The sequence below is a fragment of the Trachemys scripta genome, chromosome 4 (assembly GCF_013100865.1).
Source record: "Trachemys scripta elegans isolate TJP31775 chromosome 4, CAS_Tse_1.0, whole genome shotgun sequence".
NCBI classification, from domain to species: domain Eukaryota; kingdom Metazoa; phylum Chordata; order Testudines; family Emydidae; genus Trachemys; species Trachemys scripta.
The window spans coordinates 41,563,500-41,584,180 of NC_048301.1; the positions used below are offsets into that span (position 1 = coordinate 41,563,500).

General features: G+C 42.7%; 1 protein-coding gene across 5 annotated transcripts in view; it reads right to left on the reverse strand.

The window, feature by feature from the left end:
- Window positions 1-12,992: 12,992 nt before the first annotated feature.
- The window catches only part of GPATCH2L (G-patch domain containing 2 like), a 37,390-nt gene continuing 29,701 nt past the window's right edge, over window positions 12,993-20,681 (reverse strand). For 2 of the 5 annotated variants that reach the window (XM_034768474.1, XM_034768475.1), the window contains exons 8-9: window positions 18,587-18,684; window positions 14,324-14,522 (exon numbers count right to left, since the gene is read on the reverse strand). In XM_034768474.1, the coding sequence (XP_034624365.1) occupies window positions 14,447-14,522; window positions 18,587-18,684 (174 nt within the window). In that variant the 3' untranslated portion in view covers window positions 14,324-14,446. Of the gene's footprint in view, window positions 14,523-18,586; window positions 18,685-20,681 lie in introns of those variants that run through there. The other 3 variants (XM_034768473.1, XM_034768472.1, XR_004645481.1) reach the window with 3 other exon arrangements.

A 20,681-nucleotide genomic window follows, 5' to 3' on the forward strand; every position in this document is an offset into this window, starting at 1 on the left:
CCATCCACCCTCTGTTCTGAATAAAGGTGTCCTATAGAAAAAAAAATTGATTAAATTAAAAGCTGTATCATAATGCACACACAAAGGGACTAAATTAAAGCAACATGGGCAACATTAATGTGCTATTTCCCAACTTTCAGTGTTTGGAGTTTGTAGCCTTAACACTCTTTTAAAGTGTTTTTAAAAAGGAAACTGAAAAGACAGAAATCCCTTCATGTGGAACCATACTGACCTCTGTGTGGGTTATCTGCAATGTTGGAAACCTTTCAATCTACCATTTGAGTCAATGGTTATCCTCTGTGAGGAACAGCTGCTACAGGGAGATGAGAGGCACACTTTGCCATAGGTTGCTAGACAGCAGAGTCATGTTGGAATTCAAGAATCATAGAAATGTAGAGCTCACGGGGAGTTCTAGATTCTACTCCAGGTTCTGAAGGCAAGTGTTCCCTAGCAATTATAGACCCCTCTGCCCCATACCCCCCAGCCTGCCCCATTCCCCCTCTGCTCCCTACTCATCTGCATTAGAGTCAAGCCATTTTCACACTCTCCTCAGGTCTGGTGTCTGGCACCACAGTGACACTTGCCAGCTAGGAGTAATTGAAGGGAAAGATCCGCTCAGTCCCAGCCCTTCTGCTCTACAGCAAAGGTTCTCAACCAGGGGTACATGTACCCCTGCAGGTATGCAGAGGTCTTCTAGGGGGTACATCAACTCATCTAGATATTTGCTTAGTTTTACAACAGGTTACATAAAAAGCACTAGCGAAGTCAGTACAAACTCAAATTTCATACAATGACATGTTTATACTGCTCTATGTACTATACACAATGTCAGTACAATATTTATATTCCAATTGATTTATTTTATAATTATATGGTAAAAATGAGAGTCAGCAATCTTTCAGCAATAGTGTACTGTGACACTTCTGTATTTTTATGTCTGATTTTGTAAGCAAGTAGTTTTTAAGTGAGGTAACACTTGGGGTATGCAAGACAAATCAGACTCCTGAAAGTAGTACAGAAGTCTGGAAAGGTTGAGAGCCGCTGCTGTAGAGTATGTTTCAAACCAGATGAAATCTTCAGATAATTTAGCTGCCAGTCTCTAACAAATCTCTCCTAAACATGTGCATGCAGCAATTTTTTTCAGAAGCCAAATGTGTTAATTTTTACATGAACAGAAAAGGGTATTTGCCTGACCCTAAGGTAATCTTCCTGCTAAATTTCAAGTGCCTGCTCCAAACCATAGAAGTGCTAAAGCATCTCACTGAGATAATTGTAAGAAATGGCTCAACCATTTTTGCTGAAACTTTCCAGAAAATATCAGTCTGAGGCAGGCTCATCTTGTTTACAAGATGTGCAGTTTGCAGATATTTTTGTTTCTATCAAGAGCCTTTTGAAACGATTCAGTTTCAGAAAGAACAAATCAAATATTATCCAAAGTATTTTTTTTAAGTGCTTCATGATTTCTGTGCTAATGAAAAGTGCCAGATTGATGTGATAGCCGAAGTCCTATAATTTATACCTACAGCAGCTGATGCACAGGGGAATTTCCTACATGGCTCTCCTCACAGATGGCCTCAACCTCGACTTTTAGAGACCAACATCATGTGTGAGAGAGGAATTCAATCTCCAGGCCAATTTGAACCTTGAGCTCCCTACTGAAATTGCTGAAGACGAGATTAATCAGTGCTCACGGTGATGCTAGTTTTGATGAAATAAACACATGTCCACTAAACACTGACCTGACACCACCAGCTCCTGTTGACTTGGGCCAGATTTAACATGGTGATTCAGGTGAACAGGTACTTGAGAGCAACTTAGATTTAATGTTTCAAATTACAAATTGGGTGCATAACAAGAACAGGGAAATGAAGTCATGGCAAGCCAGCAAACAACAAGGCCACTGCAAAACAAGAAGCAATGGTAGGGGCATGGTAAAGTGGGGTGGGCCCAGCAAACCCCTTCGCTTGGAGTCAAGAAGCTGTGACTTGAATGGTGAAAGAATAATCTCCCCTGCAGACTTCTCAGTTGAGTTGTACATTATTATTACTTGGACCTATATAGAAGAAAGTGAATAGGAAAAGAAATATGTATGTAATTGAGGCATGATTGCATCAGCTCATTCAGAAGTCAGTGAACCTCCTCATTCCATTGCAGGTCTGTTTGCTTTACATCACATAAAACTCTTTTTTTTTTTTTAATATTGCTTTTATTTCCAGTTTCTACAATCTGAACAAAGATTCTCTGAGAGATTGGCTCAGAGAGTACACAGCATGTTTTTAGACCCAGGGACACAGCCATGAGTTTTCCTTGTTTACAACCTTACCAAACAAACAAAAAGTCCTAACAGTCTGGAGTCCAAGCCCTGTTAATAGGGAAAGTCCATGACCACACAAAACACTTGTGATATGTACATAGTGCCCCATACAGGTTTCTGGGGGAAAGCCATCCCAGGACTCTCTTTGGATAGGCTGCCCATGACAGATGAATGATCAGGTTTCTTCTAGCTTTTCCTGCTCTTGGCTTAGTCTCTGGTGCAGCCGAAAGTGAGAGAGTGGGAATTCTTAGATTTCAGCTCTGCCCAGGGGCCAACTCAGTGCACAAGGCCTCAGCTCAGGGTATTAATAGCAGAACTTCCAGTACCAAGGACTAGAATACATCATTCCGGACAACAAAGACAGCTGCTAGGACTAGATGTCAGTGCCATTTCCAGGATCCGTGATTTCATTGCTGGCATGGGGCACTGCCCTATCAGTGCAGGAATTTTATATTTATTTTGAAACATGCCAGGAGATGCAGTTTGGTACATTTTAAAGCTGGTCATTGCCCTCTCTTTATTAGAGACCATGATACCAGTGGGAACAACACTCTCTCCAGCCACATCATCTCCTGTCAGAAGCTGGGTGCAGCAGAGCTCTTCCATAGGAAGACACCTGCCCATTCCATTTCCATATCAAACCAGGGGCCACCAGTGGAGCACTTCTGCAGGGAGGCATCTTTTCTTATGTCACACCAGGAGAAGTGGAATCAATTCCTGATTATAGGCGATAAAATGCACAGAAGTTATAAGTACTTTATTTCATCAGATGTCCTGCCAAGGCGATAGCGAGCCCACCAGTTCCCTACTTGCTTTAGTCTAGGGGAGAATTCACACAGAATACACAACTGAGCTAAAAAGCTGAGATAGAGCTCCTGAAGTTGACTCAACACTGAGATTCTGCATAGAACCAGGAGGGATTCCTGCTTCGCTTGTGTGTAGCAGGAATAGGTGGGCATCCTAACTGTTAAGGAATCTTTAACCAGGAGATAGTTGGGTGCCTCGAAATTGCACATCAACAACACATTGCTACACTGTCTCCAGTCCTGTGAGGTTACATAGATGTACGTTTATTTGCATAAGCAAAATTCTTGCCTTTCTCCTTGTCTCACCAACTGCTGATTCCATGCTTGCGGCCCTTTGGCAACACAATATCTTCAGTCATTTCACAGATCTTCTGGATTTTTTGCCCAGATTATACTGCTGGGAACTGTAATGCTACACACCTTTCATTGCATCTCTCTTCTCACACAACAATAGAGTGGAAAGATAGGAAGACAAAAGCCAACCTGCTTCATACATTTCAGAGCCAAAAAACTATTTGACCATCTAATCTGACCTCCACTATGAAGCAGACCATAGAATTTCACCCATTTACCCCTGTGTTGAACCCAGTAACATAGGTATGACTAAAGCATACCTTCCAGAAAGACATCCAGTCTAGATACGAAGACATCAAGAGATTGAGAATCCACCACTTGCAGAGTAGGTTGTTCCATTGGTTAATGACCATGACTGTTAAAAATTTGTGCCTAGTTTATAACTGGAATTTGTCTGACTTGAGCTTCCAGCCATTGGTTCTTGTAATGCCTTTCTCTGCTAGGTCAGAGAGAGACTGTTAGTACTCAGCCTTTTCTCCCCATGAAAGAACTTCTACACCATAATGAAGTCACTTCTCAACCTCAGTGCTAAGCAAAACAGATTGAGCTCTAAGTCACTCACTAGAAGGCATTTTTTTTTTGGGAGGGAGGGTTGTTTTTTTACATAGATGTTCTATGATACAAAGACAACACACCTCCCAAACCAAACAACTAAGCTGTGGCAAAAAAGGGGACAAAATTAAAGATACAAGAACAGAGACACTGGGGGCAGGTGGTGTTCACACTGCGCATTTGACGGTCCCCCTGTAACATGCTTTGTCTATACCTCAGTAATGAATGCCAGGCCCTTTCCAGTTCATATAATTCCTTTATGATTTTGAAGCACCTACCTTTTTTATTTTCTTCTTTTAAATACAATAGAACCTCAGAGTTACGAACACCTCAGGAATGGAGGTCATTATAACTCTGAAATGGTCATAACTGAACAAAACATTATGGTTGTTCTTTCAAAAGTTTACAACTGATCATTGACTTAATACAGCTTTGAAACTTTACTATGCAGAAGAAAAATGCTGGTTTCTCTTTATTTTTTAGTAGTTTACATTTAACACAGTACTGTACTGTATTTGTGGTTTTGGTTTTTTGGTCCCTGCTGCTGCCTGATTGTATATTTTTGGTTTCAAATGAGGTGTGTGGTTGACTGGTCAGTTCATAACTCTGGTGTTCCTAACTCTCAGGTTATACTGTACCTACTTTTTCAGGGGGCGGGAGGGGAGGAGAGAGACCAAGGGACAAAAGATGAAACTAGTGGCAACCAACCAAATCTCTAGCTGCCCCTGTGGCAATTTCCTTTTTCATCCCATACCCACTGTGTACATGGGTCAGTGATGTCCATGATGGCATGATCCCCTGTGGCTGGGAGCACAGCAGACAACTGCCTCAGTGTCATCTTTGTTCAAGGCGCTGGTAATATGCATCTCTGCACATGCTACAATCATTCAATTGTAATAATCGATCATTCAGTGACACCAACCACAATGCCTCTTTCGTTTCTTTTCCTCACCTCTGTCTTCATACCTTCTTCACCCTTTATTAAATTGTAAACACTCCAAGGCAGAAGCTGTTCTTTTAGTCTGCATTTGGTACAGCACCTAGCAAAACTGAGCCTTGATCCTTCCTGAGGCCTCCAGAAACTACAGTAAAACACATATAATAAAATAGAATTACTGAATTAGCAGATGAAGGGATGTGATGGGGTGTACAAATCCTGCACTGGAAAAGAATGGGTTAAAGAGCTACTTTGGGCCTAGGCTGCCCCACTTGCAATGCATGCAGGCACTGGAGGAGTTTAAAAGGGGAGCAGAGCAACTCAATCGTAGTCAGTCATTGGAGGTGAGCAGGCCGATGCTCTTAGCTTCTCAGAGGGAGTACTATGGAAGGGCCAGCTGCTGGGACCCCTGACTATTAAGAACCTACCTGATCTGCTGAGGGAAAAGGGACTTTGGATAGCTGCAAGGTCTGGGATTTATCTTTTGATTTATTTTGCTTACATGTCTTTGCTTTGCCCTTCTGTGAGAGACTGGTAGGAAGCAATGCAGGGGAGCAGCAGCACAGTCCATTAGGGTGCAGGACCTTGCTGCCTACCACATGGCCTTGGATTAGGACCTGGTGGAGAGGGTAGGCCTGGGTTCCCCTACCAACCCCCAGATAGGGCTGAAGGCAAAAAGCTACACTGGGTACAGAGGAATATGGACTAGGAAGACTCTATAACCCAGAGGGTCATGACTCTGGGACCTTGGCCCAGTGTGGCCTGGAACCTCTTTGCCTGACACTAAAGCTATCCTTTGTTGGAATCTGTGTACCCTGAAAGGGGTGGACACAATTCATGACTTGGCCAGAGGGCTGTCACTGAAAGGCAGACTACTGCTGTGCGGGAACAACTGTTAACAGGGGGCACAAGGAAAAAAGACAGCCTGTTTTGTCCTCACCAGCCCCCTAGGAGGCTCATGAAGTGAGTGATCACCTTCACAAGGGAACATAGTGAGATAGAGCCAGACTTCACTTTATACAGCATCACAAAAAAAAAAAATCTTACTTGTTCTCATGGAACTGACAATCATTCTGAGCACACCATGGACTCAAATTAGATGAAAGGCCAAGAGAGCAATGACTAAGCCATTTGGGGCAGGAACAGTCTTTGTTCTGTGTTTGAATAGGGCCCAGCACAATGGAGTCTTGATCTATGACTAGGGCGCATAACGGCTACTGTAATAAAAATAATTAATAATAAATGACAACATGGTGAGATAGGGCAAGAAGTTCAGTAGAGAGCCACATGGCTTGAGTGCAAGGTCCAGTCTTATTTAACTTCTTCATTAATGTTCTGGAAATGGGAGGAGACAGCACATTACATTAAATCTAACTGGGAAATTGTGAATAGCAGCAAGGTGAAAGAATTATCAACAAGAAGAGGTAGAAAATACAGGAGTAAAAGTAAATTCAACCTGGAAAATACAGTTACATCTAGGGAAAATCTAAAGACACAACTTAGCTATAGCACTTTTCATACATAGCTCTCAAAGCACCGGGCAAAGGTGAGTCAGCATTGCTATTCCCAGTTCACCACACAATCACTTCACAGCTCATTCAGGCCTTTGTGTCCCCTGATGCTACCAACACAATTATTAATCAGGTCCAATGGCAACAGTATTTTTTGTTTTCATAGTCAGTATTTCTCTTTAAATGGTAAGCTAGCCTAGGCAGTGGCTGTCTGTATTTCCTGTCTTAGACAGAGCCAAGCACGTTGTTGGTGATGATTAATAATTGTGTGGTATACATCTGTCCACTAAGAACATAACACTGTGAGCAATCTTCTTAAAATCTACTGGAGATCTGCAAGCTGGCAATCTTTTTTAGTCACTACTGGGTGAATTCAAAATCAGTGACTTAAGAGATAAAGGTTTCATATGCTCCACTGCTGAGCCTTTGAGCTAGGTGGTACATTTACCAATAAATACCTGAACAATACCTGGGCATCTTTCCTAATGTTGTCATGAAGATACAGCTGTCTCAGAAGGTCAATGTGTTGCACTTGTAGACCTTTCACTAGCCATCTTGGTACTGTTAGCATGTTGGACTGAGGTTAAGGGCAGGAAATGTAACTACATAGGTCCTGCAAGGGTTCCAAGTCAGCCTCTATATTATCTTTTCTGTCTATATGACACTACAATGCTTTCCGTTCTGTCCTACAGAAAGTATCATCTATGTTCCCCTTTGACCTCTACTAACCATTGTTACTTTAGCTTTTTCACATTCTTTTGGCAGTCCTTAACTTAGCTTTTAGTTTCCATGTAATATCTGATTCCCTTTTCCTGTGTTTCACTCTCCCTTTTTAAGCTTCTGTTCCATCTTCCTGAAAAAACATCTGTAATTCTGCTCTGTGCATCACAGCTGACAGTACACTGCATCACAATTGGCAGGACAGGACCACTGCAGAGCTGGGCTTGTGGACCATAGATTCTCCAGGAAGCAACCAAAATTCTCTCCTCCTCATAGTTACTAAACATTCAGAACATCTCTCTCCTCCAAAAAGGTTTTCACAGTGATAAATGGCAGGGTAGTTGAGCTGCTCAGATACAATGGTGATAGGAGGCATCAAATACCTATATCAATAAGAGACTGGTTGCAAGATGACACTTCTTCCACAGGTCTTGCCCCTTTTTAAATAAGAGGCTTCCTTGTTCTCTCACAATTACCAAGCTGTGAGACCAGCCAGTGCCAGTTTTGTAGCGTCTACTGTTCCAGGACCTTTAGCTTTGAAGATGTTTTAACCATATGCTCCTCCCAGCTGTGGAATTCTCTTCCACCTCACATCCATCATTCCGCCTTTGTCATTATGATTAAATGAAACTTTTTTTTTTGGGGGTCCCTTTGGAAATAAAGAAAGAAACTCCAAGTTTTCAAAGAGAAAGGAAAGAGATCTGAAGTGGGGGACTGAAGCGTAAAGCCACATGGTGAGATTGGTGTGAGACCATGGAACAGGTCCAAGAAGATCCTCAGACAGATTTCATTATAATGCCCTGTCTCCTTCACATTCTACCTTAGTTCAGTATAGCTCTGTTTCTACAGCTCAAATTGCTCTTTCAGCCTTCTGAACATGTGCGCCCAGACTGAGCTTTTGGACCTCCCACATCTTTCCAGATGCCTCCAGTCTAACTCTTTCTAAGGCTGTGTCTACATTATGGACCTTACAGCAGCACAGCTGCACCACTGCAGCTGTGCTGCTGTAAAGCCTCCAACGTAGCTGCTCTATGCCAATGCGAGAGAGCTCTCCCACTGGCTCGATTAAACCACCTCCAATGAGCAGAGGTAACTATGTTGGCGGGAAAGCATTTCCCGCTGACATAGCGCTGTCCACACCAGTGCTTTTGTCGGTGAAATTTGTGTAGGTCAGGGTGTCTCCCTCCGACCGACAAATGTTTTGCCAATAAAGGCTTTGTCTACACTAACACTTAAGTGTAACACTGGGACTTGGCTCTGGGCTGTCGATTCCCCCTGAGCCATGACAGTGTTCCTGCTCCCTTCAGGGTCACACAGACTATGATCTTTCAAGTTCCTGCTTCACTAAGGCCTGGTCTACAACTGAAAGGTTTATCAGTATACCTGCATCAATTAGTGGTGTGGATTTTTACTAAAATAGTTATACTGGTATAATCCCCAGTGTGGCTGCAGTTGGTATAAAGGTGATTTATACCAGTACTTATTCCCCTTCCTGTACAGAGGTAGCTATACTGGTAAAAGTACCTTTATACCAGTAAAACTACATCTACGCTGGGAGTTGTACCACTTTAACAATCCCGACAGAGTTAAAGTGGTGCAGCTAAGGCCACGTCTAGACTATAGTGCCATAGCTGTCAGCATAAGCCCATATGTAGATTCAGCCTTCAGTGATGGAAGGCGTTTTTCTGTTGCTGTAGGAACCCCACCTCCCCATAACAAGGGTAGCTAGGTCGATGGAAGCATTGTTTCGTTGACCTAGCTGTGTCTACACCAGGGGATAGGTCAGCAGAGCTATGGCGCTCAGGGATGTGGATTTTTCACACCCGTAAGCATCACAGCTATGGCAATTTAAATTACATGTGTTGACCAGGCCTTAGCCTCATGCTGGGACTCAGCACCAGCTCCCTGAGGTGGTGTCAGCTCCTGCTGCGCTGGAAGCAGGATCATTGCATTGCATAAAGTTTCCTTGTTTTATTATTTTATTGACACTTGCTTCTAAAAAACCTTTGTCCCCTTACTCCCCTTGCTGCCACAAGTAGCTTTCCTCAGAGAGGGGCAAGGAATCTGGACATACAATAAACTACATAAACTGAGAGGAAGGGAAGGAAAGAAAACACCTGCCATAGAGAAAGAGAAACAAAACAAATCAGCTGGATCACAGCAATACTAAGAATCTTTATTTAAAACCTGAAGCAAGCTACTGATCTCTGAAAGGGATTTTACAAAAAAATCATATAACACTCCGATTTCTGGAGTCACAGCACAGGATATAACATGTCCTAAACTAAGCTTGTGGAATCCCCTACAAATCAGCAACCCTGCTCACAGCCTGGCTGGCCCATAATTGGATTCTAGACTGCAAGTGGGGAAGGGAAAGCAATAGCAGGAACTCATATGGTTGGGACCTCCAGCCCTTTTGGAAACATCCCATGGCAAAAACAACAAGGAGTCTGGTGGCACCTTAAAGACTAACAGATTTATTTGAGCATAAGCCTTCGCGAGTAAAAACCTCACTTCTTACTCACGAAAGCTTATGCCCAAATAAATCTGTTAGTCTTTAAGGTGCCACCAGACTCCTTGTTGTTTTTGTAGATACAGACTAACACGGCTACCCCCTGATACTTGATCCCATGGCAAGAGATGCTACCTACAAAGGGGGTGTCTGCTATGGTTATTATTTCAATAGTGCCATAAGTATGCTCAATCCTTTGGAGACAAAAGAAAATGCGTCAGTACCCTGACCTGAAGAGCTTACAATCTAAGAGCTTGATCCCACAGTCCTTGCTTGGATCAGCAGCTCTATTGACATCAACAGGAAAATTTGAGAATAAATTGTTTCTACCCTGCCCTCTGAGAACATGGAGTTGCAGCCTGGACCCCTCAATTGTGAGACTAGGCTGCTGATTCTATATAACAATCTACTAAAGGTGAATGGTGCTAGCACCCAGGAGGGAGAGGAATTATGTAGGGTGATACAAGCGAATATAACCAGGAGTAACAAGATGAATTTAAGACAGGGAAAAATTAAGATGACTGTTAGGAAAACTCTCAGTGAGATGCATTAGGCTGATTAATAGACTTGCAACCAAGGGAAGCTGTGAAGGATCTTTCTCTAGGGATATTTAAAGCTAGACTGGACAAAGCATTAGAAAATTCTTTTGTAGAGAACAATCCTGCATTAGCAATGAAAGACTGCCTGTTTTCATACATGAACATGGGTGTTGCAAACAGGTTTTGGGGATTGTGGCCACCTTCCTACGGTTAGAAGGAAGGTCATAAAATGTTTTCTTTTGTAACATGAGGTCAAAGTACAGAAAACGTTGAAAAGCCCCGTTTTAATAGAACTTTTCCCTCTCTGATATTTATGATTTTGTATAATAACTATATGTACTGATAGAACTATAAAATTAACATGGCACACAATAAATGGATTAAAAACTGGCTAATTTACAGGTCTCAAATTGTAACTGTAAACAGAGAGTCACCATTAAGTGGGAGTGTTTCCAACGGGGTCCCACTGGGATCGGTTCTTAGCCCTATGCTATTTAACATTTTTATTGATGATCTGGAAAAAAACAAAATAATCACCGATAAAGTTTTAAGGTGACACAAATTGGGGGGGGTGGAATAAATAATGAAGACAGCACAATCTGGATCACTTGATAAACTGGGCGCAAGCAACCAATATGTGTTTTAATATGGTTAAATGGAAATGGATAGATCTAGGAACAAAATGTAGGCCATACTTAGAAAATGTGGGATTCTCTCCTGGGAAGGAGTGACTCTGAAAAGGATCTGGAGGTCATGGTGGATAATCAGCTGAACATGAGCTCCCAATGTGATGCTGTGGCTAAAAGAGCTAATATGATCCTGGGATGCATAAACAGGAAACTCTCAAGTAGCAGAGAGGTCACTTTACCTCTGTATTTGGCACTGGTGCAACTGCTGCTGAAATACTGTGTCCAGTTCTGGTGTCCACAAGTCAAGAAAGATATTAATAAATCAGAGAGGGCTCAGGGAAGAGCCATGAGAACGACTGAAGCATTAGAAAACATGCCTGATAGTGAAATTCTCCAGGAGCTCAATCTAGTTAGCTTAATGAACAGAAGATTAAAGGGTGATTTGATTACAGTGTAAGTAGCGACATGGGGAACAAATATTAATGGGCTCCTTCAATCTTGCAGAGAAAGGTATAACACGATCCAATGGCTGGACCTGAAGCTAGACAAATTCAAACTAGAAATAACATGTAATTTTTTTAACCGTCAGTAATTAACCACTGGAACAACTTTCAGAGTGTGTTTTGTTAGGGTCGGTGGCCTATCTAAATTCTTCTAATGGTACTCATCACTGAAGTATCTGAGCTTCTTCCAAGAGACAAACAAGTACCACAATAGGCCACTGGTCTAATTCTCTTTCATGAGGAATCCAGGGACATGGTTTAGGCTTGTGCTTTAAAATGATGAATACAACTGTTCATGGAAAGGAAGATTTATGGAATTGAAACAAGGCACCATGGGACAACTGCACAACTAACCTGCAGTTAGCTGCAACCCACTATTGGATTATCAACAAATGCAGGGAATAGGAGTGATATTACCTACTCTCAGCTCCCCAATGCTCACAGTCCCTCACTTTTAATACGTCCCGTGCCTGTGCTTGCCTTTGCATTAAACAAACAGTATCTAATATCTCCAATCTTCTCTCCATTGAAACAACATCTTCTATAACCAAGAAGCAAATCAGCAGCTGGATGGAGTTTATCTCCTGCTTTGCCCACAAGGAGTGAAATAATAAAAAAGCAAGTTATTCCCTAATTATGTTTTCCCAGTGTCCCATCTTCTCTGTACAGGTTTTAGATCACAGGAGCTTCATGATAGAGTCTGTCTTTATTACTTGTTAAGCGCTACAGACTTGGTTTTGTACAAAGCACAAAAATAAGAATGTAAAGACACTAACTTAATCTGAACATTTCTTTCCCCTCAAATCCCTTGTAATTGCTCATAGATAATCCAAACTAGCCTTTAAACTCTGTGCCCCTGTATGAGGGTAACAAGACTCTCCCTCTAAGGAATTTCAATATGTATAAGAAAGACGCATGAGATTTTTCAGAGGGATTTATGTGGGCAGAGCTGAGATTTTCCTTGGGACAGAAAACATAAATCCAATTTGGGTCTCTCCCCAAGAGTAAATAGGTATTAGTGGATAAGACATGGACACTTTGTCTAATGTAACTATTCATCATTCATGATTTAGATTGTTCGAGAGCGTTTTGTTTGATTTTGTAACTTACTTTGTGTGTTATGTTATGGGTCTTCATGGCTGGCCATTTAATTTTAAAATTTTAATACAAAGAAAATTTAAAAACAATTAAAACATTTTCTGATATGTTCATAATCAAACCTACCCCTCACTCATTTGATTTATAGGTCATAGAGAGCAAAGCAAGGGAAACATGCAAATCCATCATCTACATCTAGGGGTGCAAGTTCCACCCCATGTTGAAAATTTATTTTTGCTCTTAATGGATGGTCCTGTCTGGAGCTCCACCCACTCAGCCAACCAGTAGGTTTTGTAATGACAAGGGCCACCTGTCTGAAAACACCCAAGAGCTCACAAGGCAACTAGGGTTATCAAGCAAGCATGGCATGGTTCCTTTTGTACACACTATCCAGGCACATCTTCTATATATGTAACCCAGAGTGAAGCTGTAGAGAGGTCTTTCAAGAGATAGGGAAACAAGCAGAGTACAACCAAGGATACAGGAAAAGAGAAAGCAGGAGACATCCCCCCCCCCATCAATACTGCAAACTGAAGAGCAATCAGGGATAAAGGGAAAGGGTTGTGGGGAGAAAAGAACCCTCTCCAATATACTGCAGAGTAAATGCCATCAGGGATGCAAGGAAAGGTGGAGAAGGCAAACCCTTCCTATACATACCACAGAGCAGAGTACAACTGGAAATCCAGGGACACCCTCCCATATATACTACAGAGCAGAGTACAATCAGTGATAGAGGGAGACCCCTTCCATGTATACTCTGGAGATAGAGGGGAACCCCACTTATATATACTTCAGAACACTAAGCTTTGAGGAAGATAGGAAGAATGTGAGACAGGGGAAGTGGTTCAATCTTTAGAGAGTGCTTTGAACTCAGATAATACTCTATATAACTTTTAGTACACAGTGGAACATGGACTTTAACTTCAAGTGTCCTCGGGATTGCTTACAGTAGCTTCTGAAGCTGGATGCCCATGGACCGTATTCCAATATTTCCTCTCTGTCATCTCCCCAATGAAGACTTCTCAGAGGATATTTTAGGGCAACTTGATCCAAGCTTCCTCTCATAACTCCAGTCTGCACATTTTTGTCTAATTGGTTCTGCCACCCCTTGTCCAGCAGCATAAATGGAGAGGATGAGGAATAAGGAAAGAATACTGCAATTCACAGGGCAAGACTAAAGACACTCCAAACAAGGAAGGACAAAAAGCGCTGAAGGACCATGCTGATAGTGAGCCGCTGGCAATTCCTGACAGGACCAGCACCACATTTGTTTCATTAGAAACAACATCTTGACTGCCAAGTCCCTCAGTGAGAGGCCTATAGGTGTTTTGCTAATACAGAATTCAAGTCCCACATTTCAAACCTTGTTTGCACTTGCTGTTCCCCTCCTCCTCTCCTGACCAGGAATCCTAAGCTGGCCTTTGTTTCTGTCCTTATGCTTGCCAAAGACAGATTCTTGCCTCTGCATAGCCGCAGTAGGACTTTTTCCTGTTATATTCAACCCTTTGCAACAAACAATATGCCCAAGTGGTGACCAGCTTCATAACAAAGACCAACACCTGCAAAACCACAAGGCTCTGTACACATCCCAGCAGATAACAACAGGTGCTGGGACAGGAGATGCGTGTGTAATAAGTACTCACAGCAATAGCAGGAATGCTTTAAAAAAGCTGCAGCCCCAACATCACCAGTTACTTTTTACACAGATTCACAAACATGATCTGGGGATGTGTGGGGCACACAGCTGGAGGACGGTGAGCATCACGCACCAACACTGATGAGATGGTTATTGCCAAATGAGACGTTCAGTGCTGATGTACTTCGAAGTCCAACATTTCATAAACGCAACCAGCTCCGAGTAGAGACACCTCCATCTAGCTGTATCCAGAGCCCTTCTCTTGTGGTGTTTTAAAGAAGTTAGCTGGGGCAGCAGCAGTGGATTTCTCTGTTGCCTGGGTTCTGCCCGTCCAGTCAGAGCTCTGGCACCTCTGGGACTGTGTCGCTGGCAGGGATGAGTCTGCTGCATCCATGTGGACAGGTAAAGCTGCTGGAACACAAAACAGTAGGAAGAAAAGGAGAATGTGGAGACAGAGGACAGGAGAAAAAGTTAAAACTGGTAACCTCATAGCAACCTAAGCACTAATCATAGATTTCTATATGTTATTCTAGTGGCTACCAGAAGATCTAGAGCAGTGAATCTCATCCTTTTCCATACTGGAACCTCTCTCCCATTTAGCAATGTGTGTAGGGCAACGAGGTCACAACCCCAATACCTGTTTGTGACCCCCCCAAGTTGAGAAATCCTGACCCAGAGCATCTCTTCTGCAGGTCTTTTTTTAAAATTCAAGTTTGAATAGTTTGGATGAAAGAGGATAATTTAATTAGCACCAGAGAAGGTGAAAATAAGCTTTATGCGCTACAGAATAACGCATCCTGGGCAAGCACAACTGTTTTAGCATGAGGGACAGGGTGGAGTGATCATGTGAGCTCTATAAAGGAGAGACCCGCAAAGGAAAGGCAGTGATGTTCTGGTGTCCAAATAGAGAATGGTACAGATAAAGCAAATGCACTGTGAACCTCTGCATGGACTCAGTAGGGTAGACAGTGTATCACAAACAGCTACAAAAATGGGGCAAGACAGACCAGAGTAGAACTCATTTGCAATCTCCTAAACCAAACATTTCAAGTTGGACCAGACTGGAACAGGTCAAAGTCTCTATACCTAAGCTCAATGGTCACCTAATGTCTGGACTGGACTGCAGCTAGCAGTTTAGAGGTAAAATGCTCCATATCCCATTCCCAAATCTCCATCTCCTGGGTCAACCAGTCCCCATTAACAGAACTTGACAGGATGAATAATTGTTTAGAGGAATAAACTAAATGATACATTATTTCATTTGTTAGTCTTAGTTAGTTACAGTTTCTTTCTGCTTCTGTGTTTTGTACAGCACCAAGTACACAGCCAATACTTTTCTCACAACAGAAGAGAATTGTTCACATCCTTTTTGCATTCAGCCAAGCTACAGAAGACCATCTGGGACGTCCAATCTGATGCATTCCATTACAAACATCTCCTGACTCCTATGGCTACCTGCTCTAGCCAGAATTTGTGTTTAAAACATGACAGAATTCCCATCTGCTACTCTGTTTTCTAGCTGGAAAGCCCTGGCTTTAAGTCTCAGCCTTTCTGAGCACCTGAGTAAAAAGGACTTCCCAGCACATTTCTGAAGACAAGAGTCACTTCCTGAGGCACTGAAGTCACCTTCTGAATTCCTTCCTGTTGTAAGTTCTCAAGAGTTCTGGGGGAAATGCCCAAATCTCTCTTCTCCAGTGACATCTATTTTAGCAGTAGTCGCTAATCCAGTTTGCCTCAGGCAGCAGCGCTGTTACTGGAAATTTTCTGCTCCGAGAATGTGATATAGATTTGGATGCTCCCCTTAGCTTATTTGGTACATCCAGGCATGCCTTTGAATATAGGTCTCTCTGACAGAACAAGTGTTACCAGACACTATTTACTGGGAATCAAGGGCATAATTAACTTAGCTAGCCTGTTAGGTTACCAAATAAATGGAGTCCCAGGTCTCTCCTTTCATTCCTGACACTGGAAAGGAGCGAGTGTGCGCATCTCACATGGCTTTTAACAACATCTGCTGAATTCAGTCAAATTCAACTTAAAACTTTGTGTGGATGGGGGAGGGTGTGACTGGGAAGATTTGTAGCTGCATGTTTAAGAAAGAAGCTAAATTCATCACAATGACAGGGGAGAGTGTTGGCAGAGATTTGAGCTATTTATTCTTTTAGGAAAATCCTATAAAGAATGACACAAGGAAGCCTCTATCTGCAGACTTGTTCATCACGCTGGTGAGGAGTCCGATAACAGATGTATGCAGAAGCGTGATTTAGTGCCAGGAGCTGGCCCCTGATGTGTATTAATACAGCTGCAAAGCGGAACAAGCCCCTCTTCATCACTCATCTCTATAAAAGACGTGGAATTCGAGATGGCCCGATGTTAGGCAGAGCAAGCCCATTTGTTCTGCTGACTGATGGAGCCAGCTTAGGCTGTGTCCTTCACCTCCATGGGGCACTCAGGTTGCGAAAAAGGAGCTCAATGAAGCAGGACCTGGTCAACAAGTGAGACGAGAGCAGTTGGACTCAGCGAAGGAGCTACTTAAAGGAGAAGTCTGGCACTGTGCATGTGCCTGTTGCCTACTCTCATTTATGGGCCTGAATTCTAATTCACCCCAGAACTTTATCGTTCATTGAAGGAATGGGGTTCCTCAAAGAAACATTTGCAGTGAGAGAAAGTGAGGTTGCCAAATTAACCCAAGGAAGGGGAAACCCTGTTTAATAACATGATAGTAACTAGTGAGAGTGCATGAGAGAGGGAGGGAGTCTGTGATTATCTCTTTGTGTTACCTTATAAATACAAGGCTGGATTAAATCGTTTAAAGTGTTTTGGGATCTATTTTGATGACAGCAGCCATAGAAATGGAAGATCAGTCTATAGAAACAGAGCAGAAATACATCACAAAAGTTGCATTCTGGCAGGAAGAACCATGGAAAGTAGCAGAAGCATAAAACAAAATGATAGGACAATAATTCCCACCAAGAACTCTTTATACCCAAAGAATGATCATAATTAGCTATTCAGATACCTTTCTATACAGCCTTCCACACTAGGAATCTGATTATCCTGTTATAACATTCAAGGCCACCAATGGACCTGCTAAATCCAAGAATACCAGCAAACAGACTTTTGCCAGGAAGAAGCAAACTGACACTCTTCATTTGCTTACCAGACACACTTTTTCTGTCCCTCTGAAACAAGCACAGAGATCCCTCTGGATACATACTGACTAGACATATAATCTGAACTGTATTTACTGCATGATTTCCTTCCAGCTCGATATTCTTATTCTCCCACCAACCCCCAGAAAAGGCACTGACATGATTCCACCCATCCACGGGTGGTTCCTCTGGTCTTTTCCATTGTTTCCTGGATCCGACCATCGCTTTGCTCTTGGCCACCCACCTTCTTGCTGCTGATTCCTGACACAAAAATTTAGTCACAAGCTACCAGAGGAACATGGGTCACATAGAAATTGCATGTTGGAATTAAAAAATTTCAAGGAGTGAACTCACTCTAGGCAGGTATTCCCCACCCTCCCAAAAACCTCTTTGATCCTCAGATTTATACCCATTTCACACCTGAGTCACCTTCAAAACCCTACAAAATAGTCACTTCTGAGGTATAATCCACCTGGAAAAAAAGCCAGAATTCTAGATGTTACATTCCTGGAGCAAGAAGGGGAACAGGGGCGATTACCACTTGCAGTGGTAAACGGCTCCAGGTGGAGTTGGCATTACCAGTATGGATATTGAGAGGTGAGCCATTAACCTTAGCAAGAATTAGGCTCTTGCAGCAAAGGGTCCAGAGATCTCCTTAAGAGAGGGAACCAAAACATCAGTTCATACCAGGCATTGTGAAAGGGATCTATGAAGTACAGGGGCTCACCTCCTCATCACTATGGGGTTGTATGGCTTAATTTTAGAACTGTGGAAATAATGGCTTATGCAGCAGCAGCACTGAATATTGACACTGCAAGACCTTGCAATGTAAATGATACTAACTCACCATGGGTGCACCTTCATATACTCATTCATTAGGCCACTCTTTTTGTTACTGTGCAAAATTCAAGCCACTTACAGCCATAACTCACTATCACCTTCTCACTTGTGTTTCATTTAACTTTAATCATCAATATTCCTACAAATATTGTGCTATTTTCAGACATAGTCTTCCCCCTCTTTCCAACTTAGGAATTCCTACCTTAGACCGCCACACCAAGATTTTCAAGTGACTAATGATTTTTGGGTGCCCAACCTAAAATACCTTCAAAAGGCATGGTTTTCAGAGGGTGAACGCTTCAGACTTTCTGAAAAAATTGAGGCCCTTTAAGGCATCACAAGTTGGGAATCCAAAAACCAAAGCACCCAGTATCACTAGCCACTTTTGAAAATCTTCGTCCCAGTGTTTTGCCTATGCTGGAATGTCCCCTCAGGACAAGTGACGGTGCACAGACCAGGGATGCTAGGGTTAAATCAAATTACCTGAAGTAGGGCTGGAAAGAGAGGCTGCAGCTGCTGCTGGCTTTCGTTTCCTCTTGATATCCCTTGAGCAGGGCGGTCCCAGGTGTATATTTGTCTGTCTGGGGAGGAAAACTGAAATATTAAAAAGATTGTCCTGATATCACTTTATCAGGAAGAGACACTGACCACTAAGCCTTAACACTACCTGGCTAGCTTCCATCCACCTGCTTGCTGCCTGGGTAAAGAGACAGCCTCTAGAAGAAGCAGCAACTCATTCACATCCCCCACTGCCTCCACAGCCTATGGCCAAAACTTTTTTTCATCCTCAAGCTCAGGCACCAGATGCAGGATATGAGCTGGGGCAGCAGATTAATTTTCCCAAAATATAGGCTGTTCTTCAAAGGCTCTGATATAGCTAATAAAATCATTGCACAGGCAGAGATGGGACTGAACAGGTACTTAGTGGATGCGATATCAGCATTTCTGTGGGGCCCTATCACTTTCTGCAGAATGTAAGCTTTCATTAAAAAGTAAGGCAAGTTTTCTTGCCCCTATGGTTATGAAAATAGCTCTGCACTCACATCACATTTAGAATGTTATTATCTTGGGGTGTGCCTAGACTACAAATTTTTTTATCTGTTTTCTGGCACAAATATATGAGTGCTTAAGCTGGTGCAGCTGTAAATCAGGTTCCTGTGTTTTCAACACTGTGTTATGCAATTGTGCTGAAAACACCAGCGCCTGGTCCATGCTAGCACATACATCATTTTGTAATGCAGCCTTACTGAGCCAATGCATAGGCTGAAATAGTTTAAAAGCCTGATCTGCCCATTCATATGAGCTTATGTGAACTCTGAAGCCTAATGATAATGGTTTCTATGGCACCAATTTGACTGTTTATCACTTTAGAAAAAACATTCTATTATTATGGATCACAATGGAACTGGGATTGTGGATGAAGTTTGAACAGAGTACTGTCATCTAATCCCTCCCACCAACACTGACCTCTGCTCATAAGAAGAAATATCAAGAAATTTAATTCAGAAAATATATTCTCAACAGTAGTTTGAGGAGACCCACCCAAACAATCCAAAATGAATAAGGAAGAATAACTTATCAGTGAAATTGAGTTCAAGTTCCTGCTCTGCCACAGACTTCCTGTGTCACTTAGGGCTTGTCTACACTGCCCCACAGTTCAGACTACAGGGATGTGAATAGTAGCACTGTAACTCCCCCAATTGGATGCTCCGAGTGTAAACTAAAAGGTTCCTCACTGGCAATAACGTAGAGCAGGGTTTCTCAAAATTGAATTGCCAGAATGTTTCAGAAGGTTGCGTGGCAGCTCCTGTCCCACAGGGCTGGCTGGGCTCGCATCCCTGCTCCAGGCATTGCAACCTCTGGGTCCCAGAGCCACTCAGCTTTGGCCCAGCCGTCATGATAATGGGAGTCCAGATAGGCCAAATTTGAGTGAGGTCACAACTCCACGCTCACAAATTTGGTCCAGTCAGGGGGGCAGGGCCAAACCTGAGCAGCGCTGCAACCCCAGAGGTTCCAATGCCCGGAGCAGAGACCCAGCCCCACAGTACCGGAGCTGCAGGAAATGCTACTGTGAGGTGAATGCTGGGCAGGACCCAACTGAAACTACCCCAGGACCTCCACCCCCAGACTATTTCTACCAGCTTAGGTTAAAAACTTCCCCAAGGCACAAATCCTTTCCTTGTCCTTGGACGGTATTGCTGCCACCACCAAGTGATTTAGACAAAGATTCAGGAAAAGGACTACTTGGAGTTCCTATTTCCCCAAAATATCCCCCCAAGCCACTTCACTCCCATTCCTGGGGAGGCTTGAGAATAATATACCAACCAATTGTCTTTAATAAAAGTACAGACCAGGCCCTTTATTTTTAGGGCACTAAAATCAATCAGGTTCTTAAAAGAAGAACTTTATAATAAAGAAAAAAGTAAAAGAAGCACCTCTAAAATCAGGATGGAAGGTAATTTTACAGGGTGATAAAAGGATTTAAAACACAGAAGATTCCCTTCTAAGCTCAACTTCAAAGTTACAAAAGCAGGAATAAACTTCCCTCTTAGCACAGGGAAAATTCACAAGCTAAAAC